Source organism: Stigmatopora argus, chromosome 24, assembly GCF_051989625.1.
Source record: "Stigmatopora argus isolate UIUO_Sarg chromosome 24, RoL_Sarg_1.0, whole genome shotgun sequence".
Taxonomy (NCBI): domain Eukaryota; kingdom Metazoa; phylum Chordata; class Actinopteri; order Syngnathiformes; family Syngnathidae; genus Stigmatopora; species Stigmatopora argus.
The window spans coordinates 2,181,558-2,201,104 of NC_135410.1; the positions used below are offsets into that span (position 1 = coordinate 2,181,558).

General features: G+C 40.5%; 1 protein-coding gene across 1 annotated transcript in view; it reads right to left on the reverse strand.

Moving 5' to 3' along the window:
* Positions 1–19,547, reverse strand: part of dspb (desmoplakin b) — a 59,425-nt gene that overhangs the window by 32,326 nt on the left and 7,552 nt on the right. The window contains 9 exon segments of the mRNA XM_077594560.1: positions 2,092–2,246; positions 2,363–2,515; positions 7,384–7,509; positions 10,226–10,321; positions 10,425–10,529; positions 12,671–12,838; positions 12,928–12,987; positions 14,802–14,927; positions 15,039–15,189. Coding sequence (XP_077450686.1) covers positions 2,092–2,246; positions 2,363–2,515; positions 7,384–7,509; positions 10,226–10,321; positions 10,425–10,529; positions 12,671–12,838; positions 12,928–12,987; positions 14,802–14,927; positions 15,039–15,189 — 1,140 coding nt within the window.

Here is a 19,547-nt window from a genome sequence, read left to right on the forward strand (position 1 = left end):
TTTATAATTTTACTCAGAAAAAAATGCAAACTACTTAAATGCATGTATATATGTATCGTTATCAAGCAAGCAACACAAAAGTCCTGTCTACTTAGCTTTCGTTTTTTCTCTTGTTGACTAGCTGTGTCATGGAGGTCACATGTTACTTATGGGTTCCTGTGGGTTTTAGATGTTTATTTGTATATTCCTGGCTTTTCTCTTTATGTAAATTGTCCTTGTGATTACCCATTGATTTCCCTTTTTTTGCCCGTACCTTGTGTTTCTCGCTATTCGTTGCCTCTCGTGTCACACAGCTGTTTCTTAATGTTTCGTCAATCCCTGTTCATCTACACCGCTTGTCATAGTCTTTCCCTTGTCAGATCATCTGCTTTTATACATCCAGTTCAAGTCCTCTTGTCTCGTGTTGTTTTATCCCCATAAGTTTTGGTTTTGCTATGCAAGTTGTTTCTTTGTTACTTTTCCCTGAGTTCTGTATTAAGGTTTTATTTTTAGTGTGAACACATTTTTGTTTATAAAATATTATTTTAGTCCATTCCCATACTTTGTGCCTGCTTACTTCCCTGCACGTGGGTCCAACTCCGCTCACCACTCCAAGAACTTAACGACAATTATCTGTTAATTCATGGACAAAAGTGTGTTTGTCTTTATCTTGCACAGTTTGGATTTTTTTTTTCAAGATGGCGCCGTCAGCAGTAGCTCTGTCCACTCTTATTTGTTCTTCGTGTTTTACAGCCTTTCTATCTTTTTTTAAATTACATTTTAATATTTCTTAATACATTCCTTTTTACTTTACTTTGTACTTTATACTTTTTACTTGAATGTTTTTACAACTTTCTTTGTTCAGTTAGCAAGGCTTCTTTCTGCTAGTTCTTTTTTTGGAACCATTCAGCCATGCCTACGCTGTCATACACGGGATCAGCTGTGAACAATACGCAGCAGAAAGAGCAACACCTTGATGCCGATGGAAATCCAGAGCTGGACAAAAGTGCCTGGAGAAGAAGTGACGCTTGAGACCAATCGATCCATCTATGATTATGGGGATAGTGAGATCCCTCCCCGATAAGATAGAAGAGCTGTCGGCGCTTGCCAGGCCGGAAACGGAGTTGAGGGGTCTCGTACTGTTGTTAGTGTTGATTCTTCAGCTCCAGACTACTGAGGGACTGTGCGGATAAGCTTGGAAGAGTGACTCTGCATATTTTCAACCTCGGTCTCAGTCTGAAGAAGTTCCCCACCTTGTGGAAGACTTCCTGTGTGTGGTTCCAGCTTTATCTAACTCTACAATGTCTATATCCATTCTTGCTAAGATGGCGCCACTCAAGTGGCAGCCGGTAGCGGTAGCTCCGTTCGCTCTTGCTCGTATTGTGTATTTGCTGCTTTTCTATCTTTTTTAATTGCATTTTAATATTTCTTAATGCTTCCAATATAATTTGCTTTGTACTTTGTGCTTTTTGCTTTGTTGTTCTGCGACCTTTGCGACTCGACCCCACCCGTCGCGTTGTTTCTTTGTGCTAGTCCTAGAAGTCTTTTGAGCCGTTCAGCCGTGCCACCGCTGTCATGCATGCGGGATCAGCTGTGAGCAGTGGACGATAGTGCCGGGAGAAGAGGCAACGCTCCAGACCAAGCATTCTATCATTGTTATGGGAGCGTGAGATCTCTCCCCGGTCAGATGGTGGCGCTGCCGGTGCTTGCTGGGCTGCTGTGTGCTTTGAAGCCCCCCATCGACCTCTCCGCTGCTGTTGATCAGGTGATAGGACAGTTTAGGAGGATCTAGGCAAGGAAAATGATCTTTAAAACCTCCGGACTACTGAGGGACTGTGCGGATCAGCTTGAAATCTAGTGATTCTGCATATTTAACCTCAGTCTCAGTCTGCAGAAGGTCCCCACTTTGTGGAATTCCTGTGTGTGGCTCCAGTTTTTTACCTAGGTCTACAATGTCTTTTGTGTCTGTCTTTCAACTGCAACCAAGGAAATTTCCCGGGATGAAATAAAGTTCTAATCTAATCTATTATGTGACAAGAGAAATAACAACAACAACAACAAATACCGTTTGGTGGAAAAAGATCAGATGCATTTTGAATTATTATGGCTTACCTTGTAGCTAGATTGATGCTAAGTGGATTGGGAGGAGGGAGGATCAAGCACACTGATGGTACCACCATATCTAGACCACCTGGCCCTGTAACCTCCCATTTGCTACGTTGATTGTTGTCCTTCAAAATTGCCTCGTCGCCCTTACAGATCACCTTCTGTAGTAGCAAGAATAAACACAATTTCCAGCTGTGCAGGTTGTATACTAAAATAAAAGTATCTTCTTATCATATTTACATATATATTGTCTGAGATTCATTATGGAAAAATTAACCTGGTCTCGTTTGAAGTCACACAGGGCTTTCACAATAACAGGCTGGCTGCTTCTCTCTTCTGGGTTTCTGTCTTTTAGTCTGATGATGCTTTTGGACTTGTTTACAAGATGGTGTACTTGCCTCTTGTGATCATTTATCATTTCTCTCTCCCTCTTAAAGTCAAAGAAAAAACAATACATTGAGCCAGAAAAATGAGGCAAAAAAAAATCTCATTAGATCCAATTTCAAAATTATGCAATCATAAATCAGTACAGTAATCCCTCGAATATCGCGGCTTCAACTATTGCGGTTTCACTACATCGCGTTCTTTTTCTGGGGGAAATTTTTTTGGGGTAATTAATTCTTTTTGTAAGTTCATAAAAATGTGAAAATCCACGCTGAAACTCGCAAGCAGAAGCCACTCCCCTGTTCTCCGCTTGCTACTAGGACACAGCACTGAAGTAAAAAAAAATAGGAGTGACCCTACTTCGCGGTTTTTCATTTATCGCGGCCATGTCTGGTCTACACTGACCGCGGTAATCGAGGGATTACTGTATTACTAAGTCTCATGGATCTAAAGATGTGGTTCAGTGTAGCTTCCTTCTATGTCACATTTTCCTCAATGGTGGCAACTGTGAAAATGCATTGCTGAGTAAACCAAATTTGAAAAAAGGAAGTCACCACCCCAAAAATGGTCATACTCAAATATTTCATTGGACCACATCTAATTGGGATTACAGCTCACATTCGCTGTTTTGATTTGTTTCTGAAATGTCAAAAGATTAATTTCCATCCAGTGTTGCATTATCTTTTCTCCACCAAGATCCTACATTCTTACTGCTGTTTGCTCCATTGGTTCAGAGGGCTATAATTTTCTAGGGTGTATAATTATTGATTTAAACAGATTGGACAGATTAGACCAAAAAACAATAGAAGAAGGTTATGTGGTCTGATGAGTCCATATTTGCCCTGTTCCATCGTGATGGGTGGATTTGGGTAAGAAGAAAACCAGATGAAGTGTTGTGCCCATCATTCCTAGTGCCTACTGTACAAGGCTACGGAAGTGTTCTGGGGTTTGCTGGACTTGGTCAGGTCTAGGTTCACCAACGGTCAAATACTGAGGTCAGCTAACTTCCCAAATGACCAGATTATTCCATCAATGGATTTTTTTCCATCTCTGTGTCATAAGGGTATACTCCAAGTTAAGTATCCCATTATTCATTTGGCTCAGTTGTGAAAGATTGGTTCAGGGAGCATGAGACATCATTTTCACACATGGGTTGTCAACCACAGAGTCCAAACCTTATGTCATGTCATCAAGAATCTTTGAAACGTACTGGAGAATGCTTTCCCCTGCGGTCCGACTCGACTATCGTCAAGTTGAGATCTTGGTCAAAAATGAATGCAACCCTGGACGGAAATAAATCTTGTGACATTGCAGAAGCTTATCAAAAACAATTCCACCGCAAACGCATAATCAAAGCTAAAGGGCGGTCCAACAAAATATGTGTGACTGTTTAATAATTCTTACTTATTAATAATGTATTAAATGTTATTCACTTGAAAGGTAAAAATAGCTAAACCATATCAAACTACTCTGATCCTTCTTTACTTTGCGGCTTCAACTTTCGCAGCTTCACTACATCGCAGATTTTTTTCTGAAGAATAAAAAAAGTTCATAAAAATGTCAAAATCCATGCTGAAACCCGCAACCGAAAGAAAGATGAAAAATTGTCGTAAAAACTGCAGAAGAGTTCTTCGGTGCTGAAATGGCTGGCTCTACGCACCGAAGAAGCGATAGACCATAAAACAGGAATGGGTGCGCCAAAAACTAGAAATAGCTGCAAAACACGCTGCTTTGCCTTTTCTTGTTTCCAGCGGGTTGCGTTTCGTTACACTAAATTTGGGCAATATGACAAAAATTGTTATTACGATAATATTTATATATATATATATATATATATATATATATATATATATATATATATATATACATATATATATATATATATATATATATCAGTCGGTATCGATAACTATCACAATAACTATCACATCTTTTTTCTTTCAAATTTGAAACTTCAGACTTCTGTGAATAAGTAAATAAATTACTTTCCTCATTATTCAATTAAAACACAAAGCCTCTCCTCCACTGCAAGATTTTGTACAAAAAAATTCCAACACATCAACAAGGGCTGGCTCTAGAGGTGACTGTGTAGTTCCTTTCAAAAAGAGTGCTTTCAGCCAAAGCACCTTCTCTGTCCACGCCACACATACCTTGAACTCAATACCAATTAACATACGTGAACTCCCGTCGCTGAACCTCTTCGCCAATTATCTTGAAGCCTGGCTGTTAGACGAACAAAATTGTGATCACAACGCTCTCTAAACGTGTTCATCAAGCCTCTGGTTGCAATAATAGCATGAGATACACATTACACAGGTATCAAGGGTGATATTTTCATGATCGACCAGTCAGAGCACGTTTAACTAAGATAAGATGGCGGCACCATGAGCGACCAATGGCAGGCACAAGTAAGTGTACTCGCGTCTAGCCAGTCTGAGCAGGTTTAACTTTGGTAAGATGGCGATGCCCTGAGCGAGCAATGGGAGGCACAAGTGAGTGATTTCTTTTCATGTTTTATGCAAAATACATTTTTTTCTTGAATTTCATTCATAGAATATAATACAATTACAAAATACATTTTGTTTAGCGTGTTATCTATTTATCTTTTCTCTATTTTGAAATAAATTACTGTATCGGCCGCATTGTCTTGCGTTATGGCGTTTCATTTTTGTCACATTGTAGTTTCGTGCATGTCAAGTCTAATTTCTGCACATATAAGCCCTACCAAGCATTCAGTCATCATTTTTGAGCGACAAATACAGCTTATATGCGAAAAAATACGGTAACCCATGTTAACAAGTTTTAGATTTTTGGCTGCAATTTTAACCAGTTGCACGGTTGACATAGTTGTTAGGATTTTATTTCATTTTATTATACATTTGCCTGAAACGAAGAATAAGATTGGCCTTGCTGTTAAAGAGTGCTTTGCAAACCTTTAGTTATGTGCACATTATTATCATAATTGCTTGCAATGAGTTGCTACTGAAAGTTTAGTCAAAACCAAGAGGTGCCATGACGCATTGGAGGACTCACGCCTCCAGTTAAGGCTGACTCGAGGACTTGGAGTGACCACTCCACCAAGGACGCTCCAAGAGGCTTCCTAACACTTCGGTCCTCGTCTGTTTTGACTTTTAAGAATGTGTTTTGGTACATATGTACTAGGCTAAATATTCCACCCACATGCACACACATAGATAAACACTCACAGACGTCTTAATTGTGTAATCAGGGCCACTGAATGTACTAAAGCGGCAACAAAGTGTAAGGTCAGAATAGAGGACGGGAGCTGTCCTCAACGGTCCTCCAAGAATAAAAATCCAAGAGAGTGTCTTTCCTTTTTATTTGTCCATGTTTTTGGGGATGTCTAATGGTGAACCTGACAAAAGTCTACACCGCTCCACACAATTCCTTGATGTTTGATGTTTTATTTTTTTGATAAGGGGCAGCACATATTAATGAACATATTTATAATATACATTTATATATATAAATTTTATATTCATGTTAATAAAAATATACACACACATGTAGCACAAATTTAGAAAGCGTCGTGAGCGCAATTTTGTTCGTCTAACTGCCAGGCTTTGAGATGATTGGCGAAGAGGTTTAGAGACGGGTGTATGTTAATTGGTATTGAGTTCCAAGTATGTGCGGGGCGTACAGAGAAGGTGCTTTGGCTGAAAGCACTCTTTGTGAAGGGAACTACACAGTCACCTCTAGAGCCAGCCCTTGTTCATGTGTTGGAATTTTTTGTACAAAAGCAGTGGAGGAGGGGCTTTGTGTTGGAAGATTTTGTAAACTAAGGTGGCATCTGCATATTTAACAGTATTGTGCGCAGCACTACCCAAAGATGATTTCATGCAAGCCGCTACACAATATGTATGTGTCATCAGACGGTAAGGAGTGTCATTTAATGTTTAGAAGTTATGTACTGCTGCCTCGTGGTGTAGAGGTTCACTCGCCTGAATTTGGTGCGGGCAGGCGCGGGCTCAATTCCCGCTGGTGGCGGTGTGATTGGGGGTGCGGATGCTTGTTTGTCTCTTTATGTGCCCTACGGTTGACTGGCGACCAGTCTAGGGTGTAGTCTGCCTTTCTCCCAAAGACAGCTGGGTTAGGCTCCAGCAACCCCCGCAACCCTTTCGAGGATGGACGGTATGGAACATGAATGAATGAATGAATGAATAAAAGTTAAGTGCCATGGTAAGATGCGGCATGTTTTTCACTACAGGAATGCATCACCACTTCTCGTGGATTCGTCGCATCTGAGTTTGTATCTTCCAGATACACATTAGAAAAGTTGTGGTAAAGAAGGGGTGGCCAACTCCTGTCCTCGAGAGCTGCTATCTGGTCTTTTTTCCATATCTCCCTTCTCTACCACACCTGAATCAAATGATCAATTTATCAGCAAGCTATCCAGAAGCTTGATGCCGATCCTGATTATTTGATCCAGGTGTGTTGGTGGAGGGAGATATGGAAAACAGACTGGATAGCGGCTTTAGAGGAACGGAGTTTGCCACCCCTGTAGTAAAGGAACAGAAATAAAAACATTAAATGGTGAAAAAAAGGCAAGTCACAATTGGAAATTATTTCACCGGCCACTAGAGGACAGTGTACACCTTAAGAGTTAAATAGGAGCACAAGGAGGATTTTAAAAGTCCAAATAAAATTAAATATATACCCTACATCGTAATTAACCACCTAATCTATTGCCTTGCGGTAGGTCTTGGAACCTATGAACCGTGATAAACGAAGTATTGCTGTACTTTAGTACTGTAGTACAGTTTTTTGACGTTGAACTGTTATGCTATAATCACATCACTAAGAAATGGAGCTAAGTGTCATTATTACCCAATAATGCATATTAGGTCTAATTTATTTCTTTTCAGTGATATGTTATAAAAAAAAAACATGAACCTCCAATCCCTTGAGCAGATCAAGCAGGTTTTTCAGGGAGGTTTTTTTGTCACAGGAAAATCTTTGATGGATGGATTCTCGCTGCCTCTGTAAGGATCTGCAGGTCTCATGAGCCTCCTTAAAGAACTTTAGAAAACAAAAGGTTGTACAAAATTATTTGAGTCTTTGATGAGATGACTCATCGAACAAAGGTAAAACTGCCATATGTAATGATTTTTCAGATTTTCCAATATAAATAATCATTTATATGGGTCAGTAATTTCAATTGAATATTTCATATACCAGACAAACACAGTAATATTTGAGAGGTAAAGAAAAAAGTTCACGAGAGTTACGGAAAGAGTGTAATAATTTAAACTAGTGGTTCTTGACCTGGGTCCGATCGAACCCGAGGGGTTTGGTCGAGCCTCTGCCAGGTAGACACATCGACTCATCATGTCTACATACGATAACATGCCCGCTTGACCATCACAGGATGCAGATGATTACGGGACATTGCTTGGCCAATCAGTGCTGCGATGAATTGATATACAGTGGTACCTTGAGATACGAGCTTAATGCGTTCCAGGACTGAGCTCGTATGTCGATTTACTTGTATCTCAAATCAACGTTTCCCATAGCAATGAACTAAATACGAATTAATTCGTTCCCACCCTCTGAAAAAAAAACACCCAAAAAACGGATATTACAATGGAAATACATTTTTAGTGGTTGAAAAGCACCATCTACTAACAGAGTAACAAATAACTAGTGGCTATGATGTTTAATAATAAAATGAGGCATTGTTTTTTACAACGGCGAGTTCGCGGATGGGGGAGAGAAAGAGAGTGAGAGAAAGAAAGAGAGTCACTTGACGGATGCGCTCGTAACGTAACATAAATTTTAAATTTAACTTAAATGAACTTGGATTCCTATACACACACTTTAAAAAGTTGAGGTTCATGTATTCCACCGCGGCTTTCGGGGCGAACTTCCTGCTTCCCCATACGTATTGACGAGCCAGCTCAGTCACGCGTATACTACTCATCTTTTTTTATTGTTTTGTGCTTAATATCGATTGTCATCATACGCCTTTTCTTCGCACTACCTTTCTTTGGACCTTCTTGCTTTGGATCCATTCTTTTCCCCCTTAATTCTGCACTGACTAACGCAAAAAAACACAGAAAAACTGTAACGGTCTGCCTGTACTCATGGATATCTTTGCACGAGGGAGATGCGGCGAGAGAGACAGCGCGGTGAAATCATAAAGCAGCCTCTCGCGGCCTGGCCAACTGGATGTCTCAAATGCTGGTTATTTTGTTGTTTAGTAAGCTCATTGATCATTGACCAAAATACTGTGATCCTTCACCACTTTGCGGCTTCAGCACATCACGGCTTTTTATCTTAAGTATGAAAAAAAAAACATAAAAATGTCAAAATCCACGCTGAAACTCGCAAGTGTAAGACAGGGGATAAAAAAATGGCAGAAGTCAGAGCTGAAGATTTTGGCACACAAAAGAAAGTGTGTTGTTCACAAGTTTGCCAAAAATGAGGTTATCCTGTCATGTGTCAAAAGCTATAGGGGTGTTCAATGACTGTGGTCAAATACATTACTTAAGTGCCAAAAGTAAATCAACTATGTCTACTTATAACGTAGAAAATGGATGCTACATTGTCTAGGTGGTTTCCTATGTATACATTCAACATAATTTAATAGCTTTGTGAGCAAAGGGAAAATCATGTCTCTCGGCCACATTTGATCCATTTCTCGCTATTAGGTAGAGGCAATCTTCTCCCTACTGCTAGTTATGCTCGTTGACTTCAATGAAGAGACACTTTGCAGGCGCAAGAAGCATGTTGCACAGCCACATTTTAGCTTTACTCTTACTGCTGTGCCAACAGGCTTTACAAGTGCATACATCGGTGGAACCACCTGGCTGGGTCACATTTTATGCACACCTTGCTCCTACTTCAGGAGTGCTGAGATTATTGGCATAGTTTAAAATAGTGGTTGGTAAATGGGATAACAAGCATTTTATGACTGTTAGTCTCTATATAATGGGAGAAACATGCCAGAAACCTAGGGTTTTGCTGCAGCTAATTCCTCATTTAGACCTGCCCAAAAACTCCCTACAGGTGAGAAGGTGAAAAAATGTTTACTGCCATAACTCAGCAATTCAGCACTAAAGTCGTTTCTCATCTCATTTTCTGAACCGCTTTATCCTCATTAGGGTCGCGGGGGGTGCTGGAGCCAATCCCAGCTGTCTCCGGGCCAGTGGCGGGGGACACCCTGAATCAGTGGCCAGCCGATCGCAGGGCACAAGGAGACGGACAACTATGCACACTTACACTCATACCTAGCGGTAATTTAGAGTGTCCAGCCAGCCTACCATGCATTTTTTTGGGAATGTGGGACAAAACTGGAGAACTCGGAGAAAATCCATGCAGGCTGGGGGAGAACATGCAATTTCCACACAGGAGGACCAACCTGGATTTGAAGACAGGACCCCAGAACTGGGGGTCGACATGCTAACCAGTCATCCGCTGGGCCGCCCTATATACACATAACTATTTATATTTAAATTTTAAAAAAAAATCTGGGACCAAATATTTTTTCTCCTATCATATCTCCTAAATGCCCAGCAGTTCTGAATTTTGTCTTATTCCATTTTTACAGGCAATCCCCTTTGCTATTTCGTCTTATTTGTGAAGTGTTTAATCAAATTCATCCTCTTTGTTTTTTTTAAAAAAACATGCTTGAATTGTTTTTAATTTGTGCTTTGCACAAGTGGTAATTTTTCTCAGCCAGTTTCACATTGAATATAAGTCCTGCATGCGACTGTGTAAGCCTTTGTAGACTTACCTGGTTGAATGCTGCATTCTCCTTTAGATGCACATCAATGCATTTGGTAATTTGAAGCAGCCAACTCCACTGAGTCTGTAGTGTGTCCCTGTATGCCTTGAGAACAAAATGTAGACAGTAGAAATAAAAATGGAAAATATTGTAAATAAGATTTAAGGTGCCATACAGTACATTAGCAAAGCAGGTGAACCGGACAGACCTCGATCTTGTCTGAAGCTGGGTGGTTGTTCTTTAACAGGGTGTCCACTCTGACCTTCAGTTTATTCAGTTGCTTTTCTTTCTCCTCAAGAGCACTCATTAGTTTCTATTAAGTAGACAACATTAAAGTGGTTTTAATTTGACAACTTACAACATTATAAAAAAATATGTATTACATACTCGTAACTCTGTGACAAATAACTTCAAATCGAATAAGCAATAATGAATTGCTATGAAAAACCATTTAATGCCAAATGTGCCACGTTTAAATGCATTCCTAGCCTTAATGCTGCTCTGGGTCAACAGATCTAATGGCACTTACTGGGGACGCATTCCCCTTCAATTTATGTTGATTTATTACGCCGTATTTTCTGCACTACAAGGCGCACGCACCTAAGAGCCTTCAATTTTTTTAAAAGCTGACTATGCGCCTTATAATCCGGTGCACCTTATAGATGGATCAATTTTTCGTCAGATTTATGTCTAAAACGTTAATTGATTTTTCTTTTTTTAAATTTTCTTTTTTCGTGTTTGACATCAATTAGTGCGCGGTGCATGCTGGGATATATAAAACTGTGTTTTCATTTCTATAAAAAAAGCCTATTATAAAGAATTGTGCTCTTTTATCCCTTGGAATCTTAAAAAAAAAAAGTCTAATTTAGGTCTAAAAAGTTAATTGATTTTGCTTTTTTTGAATTTTCTATTTTCGTGTTTGACATCATGTTGTGCGCGGTGCATGCTGGGATACTATGCATGCCGTGAACTTAACATCAACAAATTTAGAGGCGGTCCTTCTTGGTGCTTTCGTTTTATGAAAAGAAGTAATCTTTCCATCCGCACATGAACTACACACAGCAACTGCCAGCGGACTACCAATAAAAGATGGCCACTTTCCGCAGATACTGCAGAAACAAGATTACTGAAAAAATGATCTGGCCAGAGCATATCATCAATATGGACGAGGTTCCGCTCACCTTTGATATTCCTGCGAACCGCACTGTGGATAAAATGGGAGGACGTACAGTGAATGTTATACCTTGCTGTTGTTATAAGATAAACTGTGTCACGAAAATCCTAATACTTTACCTCATAGAAAATAATAAAATAGTTGTTTATTCATTTTTTCGGAGTGAAAGGAATTGTCAGAAGGCTGATTTTGTAATCTATTAATAAAGTTTGACAGACGTATCTGACTGTTTTATTGACATTCCCTTTAGCGCAGCACCGTCTAATGGATGCATTACATAACTCTACTGTAGCACCTTATAATGCGGTGCGCCTTATAGTGCGTAAACGGTAATTATGTGTCAGGATGTCTGTTCTTTGTGGCTTTTGGAGGAATCTTGCATCAGGTCCTGGGCAACCTGTTCTGTTTCTGCTACTTATAAAATATTGGGCTTAGCACATTCTTACTTTGTTGACTTAGTAACACTGAATGTTCCTTCCTAAACTTCTCAACAATGTGATATCACACTGTGCATAATTATAATCCTATTGTTTGTAGAATGTTTTAATTTACAAAGACGATCACAATCATATATAAATTTTTTAAAAAAAAAACCTTCTTGGATACCACCCTGAAAAAGTTTACACTCCCATTTCAACCTATTTTATGCATGAAACAGTTAAAAATATTGGGAAATGAGTATGGGGACTTTAACGTAATTCTGTACTTCTAAATATAGCCTGTGATAATATTATTCAATATTTTGATATCAAGTCAGTCTTTGTGATGTTCTTTTGGATCTTTTGAGGATTTACGACTGTGTATATAAATATACCTAACTTAACTCTTGATTTTGTTTTGAGCATGACTATTTCCAATTCTTTTGTGACCTCACAGGTTGCAAGGGGGAAGCAAGTGATAATAATTTAGTAGTTATAACTTTTTACTTTGTAACTTTTCATTTTTTTACTTAATTATGCAGGGCAAGAATTACCAGAGGTGGGCAAACTATCCCACAAAGGGCCGCAGGACCCCTTTTCACCAAACTAGTGCCCAATAATTGCAATCAGTGGATTGCAGTCAGGTGATTCTTGTTTTCTGCAGAAATCTCATTGGTCAAAGTGTCTGTGCTGGATCGGTTGGAACAAAAACCTGCACCCACAGCGGCCCCCGAAAACCGGGTTACCCATCCCTAACTTAATCAATTGGGGCTCTGGGCTGCCACCAGACTTTCCATATGTGGTCTACAGTTGTTTTTTAGGTACTGTGTAATTTGGCAAGGATTGTATGTAAATACTAACTGAATAGCTTTCTTGCTTTCGGGGTATGTACTGGTCGATGTTCTTTTCGCTCCAATCGAAGATTAACTCCTCTTCTTCCTTGTCATTGACCCACATGATCTCACTGCAGAGTTCTTGAATGATCTGCTGGAAATCTACCAGCTGTTGTGTCCGAGCGAACGATATTTGCTATGGTGATAGAATAAGAAATTTTCAGATTAAATAAACTCACAAATTATAATTGACCCCTTCTCGCATATCAATGTCATTTGTTTCACCTGTAGATTGTCCCACCCTTGGTCTAACGCATGAAGATTTCCTTTGTCTCCTTTCTTAACCTGAAAATCATATACAAAATTACTAATAGCATTTTATTTTTGTATTTAGATTGTAGAGGTGTTCGATTCCCACTCGATGGCATTGTGATTGTGAGAGTGAGTGGTCGTCTGTCTATGTGTGCCCTATGACTGACTGGCGACCAGTCTAGGGTATGGTCTGCCTTTTACCCAAAGACAGCTGGGTTAGGCTCCAGCAACCCCCAGAACTCTTTTGTAGATGGGCGGTATGGAAGATGAATGATTGTAGAGGTATTGTACTTTTTAAAAATTACAATACGTATTACTATATACCAGACTCTTCTGCATTCATACTCCCATTGATACTCATTGATTAGCAACAGCGCAACAATGTTGTCAAAATAATTCAGAGAATTTTCGTACTTTACAAGTGGTGAAATGACTAAACAGGGCACGCATTTTTGTGTATTTTTACTTTTAAATTCTGAGCATGGCTTTCCAGGAATAACATTTGAAAATATGAATTGTTTATGGCTCTCTCTGTCAAAAAGGTTCCCGACCCCTGCCAGATATTATACTATACTACATTTGCATACAATGGAAAATTCACAATACATAATTTGTTTCATAGCACTGATCAGTAATATATTTGATTACAATATTTGGTTAGATTTTCATTAAACACTTCTGATGACAGTCTCCAAATCAAGAATGGAGTATAAATTAATGCTTATTTCAGATGAGTGAGTTAAGAAGTGTGATTCTGTAAATGATGACACTTTTGATGCAAAGTTGGCATTCTTTCAAATGTCTTTGGTTAAGGTTTAAGAATGGGTTAGAACACTTAATGACATCTGTCATAAGCAAATGTTCATAACAGGTGTCATTCCATTATCAGAACAGTTTTATGAGCTTTCATGAGCATTGAAATAAAGTGTTACCCAATTTTCTGCTTCAAATCCCATTTAAGGATTACAGGGCCCAAATTTTCCACAATATGATAATAATGAAAATGATGATAATGATTGAAATAACATGGTATCACAATATCGAAATGAAACCTCAAATTGATTTTTTTGAAAATTGGGGTTAAATATATATTCTGAATACATTCAGTAACAATTAAAATTACATAATCCATGTTAGTTATTTTGTCAGTGTCACTAACCTGACTAAGCAATTGATAAATGTATGCTATTTTACTCTTACTGCATTTTTCCAGATCAGAGTGTTGAAAATTCAGATAAAAAATGAGATGAAGTTATCAGTCTGTTTCCTGACTCATGGTTCCACTGATTATGGTGTTTTTTAAACACTTTTTTTTCTCGTATATTTTTGTATTTTTAGACAAATCAATGATGTAAAAAAATTCAGTTAAATCAATATTTTTACTCATTCATTCATTTTTAACACCGCTTATCATTGTACACTCTAAACTGGTCAGTAGTCCGTTGTAGGGCATACATAGAGATAGACAACCATCTGTATTCACAAACACACCGTCTCTGTGTAGGAATCGAACCCTATGCAACCCACACCAAAGTCAGTGGAAATAATCACTGCACCATTAGGTGGCATATATAGTTTTTTAATGAATTAAAATAAATTATGGTCATTTATTGAATTTATTTGACATATTCAATTTACAAAAATACATTTATTGCTCAAATTAATATAATTTAAAATGATTTAAAAATCATATCAATATATTTCTGAGCCGCTGCTGAAAACAATCCTAAGGAAACTTTTTGTACATGAACAGACACCTCTGTGCAACAAATATCCAGAGTCTGAATCTAAACATTTTTCATAAAATATGATCCCTGTAACAATACATTGAGCATGGTTCAACTCACCAGGTCACTCCTGGCTCTGTCCACTTCTGAGCTGTTCTTTAAAGAGTTGTGTAACCTCTGTTGGCTAATAAGATTCTTTTCTATGCTAGCAGGATCTTCACCCCAGAATCTCATTTCAATCAGACGCTGGGGGGATAGTTTTGGGAGAAAAAATCAGTTACTGCAATATAAGATTTTCATAAACTATAAGACCATCTGAAATTGAAAAATTGCAATTTGTTGGTTGACTGCATCCACCTTTTGCTGTGCAATCCAGGACATAGCATCATGGAAGCTCCTCCCTCGTTCTTCCCAGGAACTAGAGCTTCCTTTAGCACTCCTCCTTCTCTTCAAAGACCCCGTCGTTGCCAGGTGGAACCCCTTCAGCTGATCATTACAAATCTCCCAACTACAGCATAGGGAGAAATAGATGCATGAAAATAGAGGCTAGGATGTTTGGGAGGTTAAAAGCATAGGGTTCATGATGTCCACAACAGAGGTGGGGAACGCAACATGACAGTCAGAGAAAGAAATCCCAAGCACAATAGCTTTTATTTATTTCTATTATGACGACGCGGCCCGGCGACGAGGAGTTAGCTCGTCTGCCTCAGAGTTCTGCGGTCGAGGGTTCGAGCCTAGATGGGTCCTAACTGTGTGGACTTTGCATGTTCTCCCTGAGCTTACGTGGGTTTTTCTCCGGGTACTCCAAGATTCCAAGAACATGCATGTTAGACTGGTTGAACTCTAAATTGCCCTTAGGTAGAAGTGTGGGCGTGAATGGTTGTCCGTCTCCCTGTGCCCCCTGTGTTTGGCTGGCCACTGATTCAGGGTGTCCCCTGCCTGATGCCCACAGTTGGCTCCAGCTCCAGCACCCCCACAACCCTTGTCAGGATAAATGGTAGTGAAAATGAATGAATTGGTTTGAAGTCTTTGTGATCTGGCAACCCTGAGGTGCAGCAATTATATGTGGTAAGTACAGTAATCCCTCGAATATCGCAGATAATGTAGACCAGAGGTCTCCAAACCGGTCCTCAAGGGCCGCAGTGGGTGCAGGTTTTTGTTCCAACCGATCCAACACAAACAGTTTAACCAATGAGGTTTCTGCTGAAAAAAGAAGCACCTGACTGCAATCCACTGATTGCACTTCTAGGATACCAGATTGGTGGAAAGGTTTCCTCTTACAGGTTGGAACGAAAACCCGCACCCACTGCGGCCCTTTCTGGAATAGTTTGGGGACCACTGATGTAGACCATACGTGGCCGTGATAAACCGTGAAGTAGGATCACGCCTATTGTTGCTACCATACTGCATGTTTTCGTGCCTATAGAGAAATACAAGTACCGTATTTTCACGACAATAAGTCTTAAAATTTCTCCAAAATAGACAGGGTGTCTTATAATGCAGAGCGCCCTGTGTGAGCTGTGAGCTCTGAGCTCCGAGCTCAGAGCTCCGGAGCCTGACTGAGCACTTCTTGCCGACACGCTTCTTATATAGAGAGAAGGCGGACGTGGGTGGACTCAGACGCTAAAGGCGGACGTTGGTGGGGAAAGGCTTGTGGAGGGGGTGTGTGGGAGAAGACGCTAAAGCCACGCCCCTACAAGGGTCCCATATATACTAGTGTGGGCATGCATGTGCTCAATTGCAAAACGAAGAATGAATAATACTACAAAGAGGCACGCTTACGAAGCTCAGTTCAAGCTTCAAACCATCGATTATGCAGTGGAGCATGGGAACAGAGCAGCGGCGAGGGAATTCAACATAAACAAATCTATGGTTCGCAAATGGAGAAAGCAGAAGGAGCTTCGCCAAGTCAATAGGAGGAAGCTGAGTTTCCGTGGGAACAAGGCAAGGTGGCCCGGCTTGGAAGATCAACTGGAGCAGTGGATTCTTGGTCTAAGAGCAGCTGGGAGAAACGTCTCCACAGTCACCATTCGACTGAGGGCAAAAGCGCTCGCGGGAGAATTGAAAATGAACATTTCCAAGGAGGACCGTCGTGGTGCTTTCGTTTTATGAAATGGCACCATCTGGTGATTAGCGTGAGGACAACCGTGGCGCAGCAACTTCCGGCGGACTACATTGAAAAGCTAGCCATTTTCCGCACCTACTGCACCAAGAGGATTGCCGACAAACTTATACAGCCAAACCACCTAACGAACACGGACGAGCTACCGCTGACTTTCGACATCCTGATGAACCACACTGTCGAGAAGAAGGGAACCAGCACGTTGGCGATACGAACAACGGGGCACGAGAAGTCGGCTTTTACTCTCGTTCTCGCTTGCCATGCTAATGGGGCAGAAGCTACCACCAATGGTGATTTTTAAGCGAAAGACGCTGCCGAAAGAAAAGTTTCCAGCCGGCGTCATCGTGAAGGCAAATCCTAAGGGCTGGATGGACGAGGAGAAAATGAGAGAATGGCTACGTGAGGTGTATGTCAAGCGACCGGATGGATTTTTTCACGGCTCGCCATCACTTTTGATTTGCGACTCCATGCGTGCTCATCTCACATCAACGGTGAAAAACCAAGTCATGAAAATGAACTCGGAGCTTGCCGTTATTCCCGGAGGCTTGACCAAAGAACTACAACCGCTGAACATCGGCATCAACCGTAATAGTTTAACTTGGACACAGAAAATGAGGACTTTGATGTATTTCTGGGTGATGATGACGTGAGTAAGTTGTAAAATGGCTAAATAAAGTACAACATTACTGTACTCACAGTGAAGATAGTTCCTCTCTGCTTAACTTAAATTAAAAGAATAAAAAACTGGTTATTGGGAGCTGTTGTCCAAGTCTTTTTCGTCATATTCGAGAGGCATTGGATCATCGATGGAATCTTCAGGAGGCACCGTAGGGGAACTTTTCAGGAGGATCTTGTTAGGGGTAGCTTGTTATTGATTTTCCCATTGCCTTCTCCCTGTGTTCTGATGTTCGTTTCCCCACTCATGTTGGTCCTTCCTGCCTTGCCGTTGTGCTCGCGCAGCTGAGCGTGATTCAAAATTAGTTCCTGTTGTGTCTATTTAAACCCCAATGATGTGATTGTTGGATCGTCTGCCTTATTTCCCATGCCGTTGCGTTACCTCGTTCCTCGATTCCCCGTGTTTTCCCTAGTCCGATTTGGTTTTGTGTTTCGATTCCTAAGTCTTTGTTCTTTTGGAAGATCCTGCCTACGTTATTAAAGTTTTGGTATAAGCACTATTTCCCTCGTCCTCGCCTGCTTGCCCGCGATTGGGTTCTATTCCTAGTAACCTCACCTCGACGTTTCCCCAAAGACGTAACAGATCTTTTGCGATGGGGAGTTGTGAAGGCAGTTTTTTTTGGAAACACATATGCTCAACGGCGTCTGCCATAACGTCGCCCAGAGTATGCACTTCGAAACTGTAAGCTAAGCTGCCAAACTTGCTTTGCAATTGCTTGTTCGTATTGCACCAGTTTGTGTGAGTTATAAAAATATCGTTTAGACATCTGCCCTGCAGATGTCTAAGCGTGTCAGCCTAGATCCTCTTTTGCACAAAATCCTGTTTTTCACAAAAGATATAGACTCACCTCCAGTTCGTTCTCTGAGAGTTGCAAGGAACAGGCTGTGCGTCCACACTGTTCGAGCTCTCCCCATTTTGCAGTCTGGTAATAAACTTATTTCCGAAATTGGTCTCACTCTTTCTGTACCTGCTTCTGAAGCCAGAACAGACCAAACAGAAACATTTCTGGGAAATCCCACCATCATATCCGCGACCCCAAGGCTCCCGGCTTTCAGTCCACTGAGCAAGCTCGTTTTTCAAATAAGCGCGACGGCGTCTGCTGTAAAATCACCTGAGGCTCGCATTTCTGAAAAAAATCCACCCTCACAGCAGCTCCCTGCTGTCCATTCCGCTCAGAATGCTTTATTTTAAGATGTAAATGATGGCCACTGCCTGTTGCCCAACATTTGTATTTCTCGGTGCTGAGTTGAGTGACAGTTCCCTGTCTTCTGCCATTTTCTTAATGGAAAGGGCAAGTGCACACAGCACATGCACTTAACTGTCTGTGTTTCCTATGAACAAGTTCGCTAACAGAGAGCATGGGTGCAAAGCCTTCAGCCTGTCGTGTGCCCACACACATGCTTGTCATTTCAAATACACTGTCCATTGGTACCTCTACTTATGAATGCCTCCCAACACAAAACTTTCAGGTTACAAAACACTTTCTCTTTTGTAGTTTTCTTCAATATTAAATAAAAACAATTTGAAACAAAACAAACCCTGCAGGGTCAAAACATCATGTGAGAAGTGGAAAGTTGAACATTATGACATCATTACAACAACATGGTACTCGGTCGTTTGGTCGCCGGTCTTTTGGTCACCCGGAAGGTTATTGATAATTACCATTTAAATTGTTGCTCAAATTCCCTAAATACAAACTGCAAATCATTATTTAGTCATACTTAATGCCCTATTAATTATTAGGCTAAAGAAAAGCTCCAAATTTCCCGTACTTTTATTGTGTTCTGTTGGAGAACTTGTTAAGACCCTGACTGACGTCACTTCCTAAGGGGACAACTCATGTACATACAAACTCTTATACACTCACACGTCCGCTCAGTGAAACTGCTCGGGGCCATTGTTGGCTTTTATTGATGCGTAGACAGTGTTGTTTTACCTTGTTTTGTCGGTCTTTTGGTCGCCGTCTTTTGGTCGCCGGTCTTTTGGTCGCCGGTCTTTTGGTTGCCGGTCTTTTGGTCGCCGGTCTTTTGGTCGCCCGGACCCAAACAACGGGCGACCAAAAGACCGG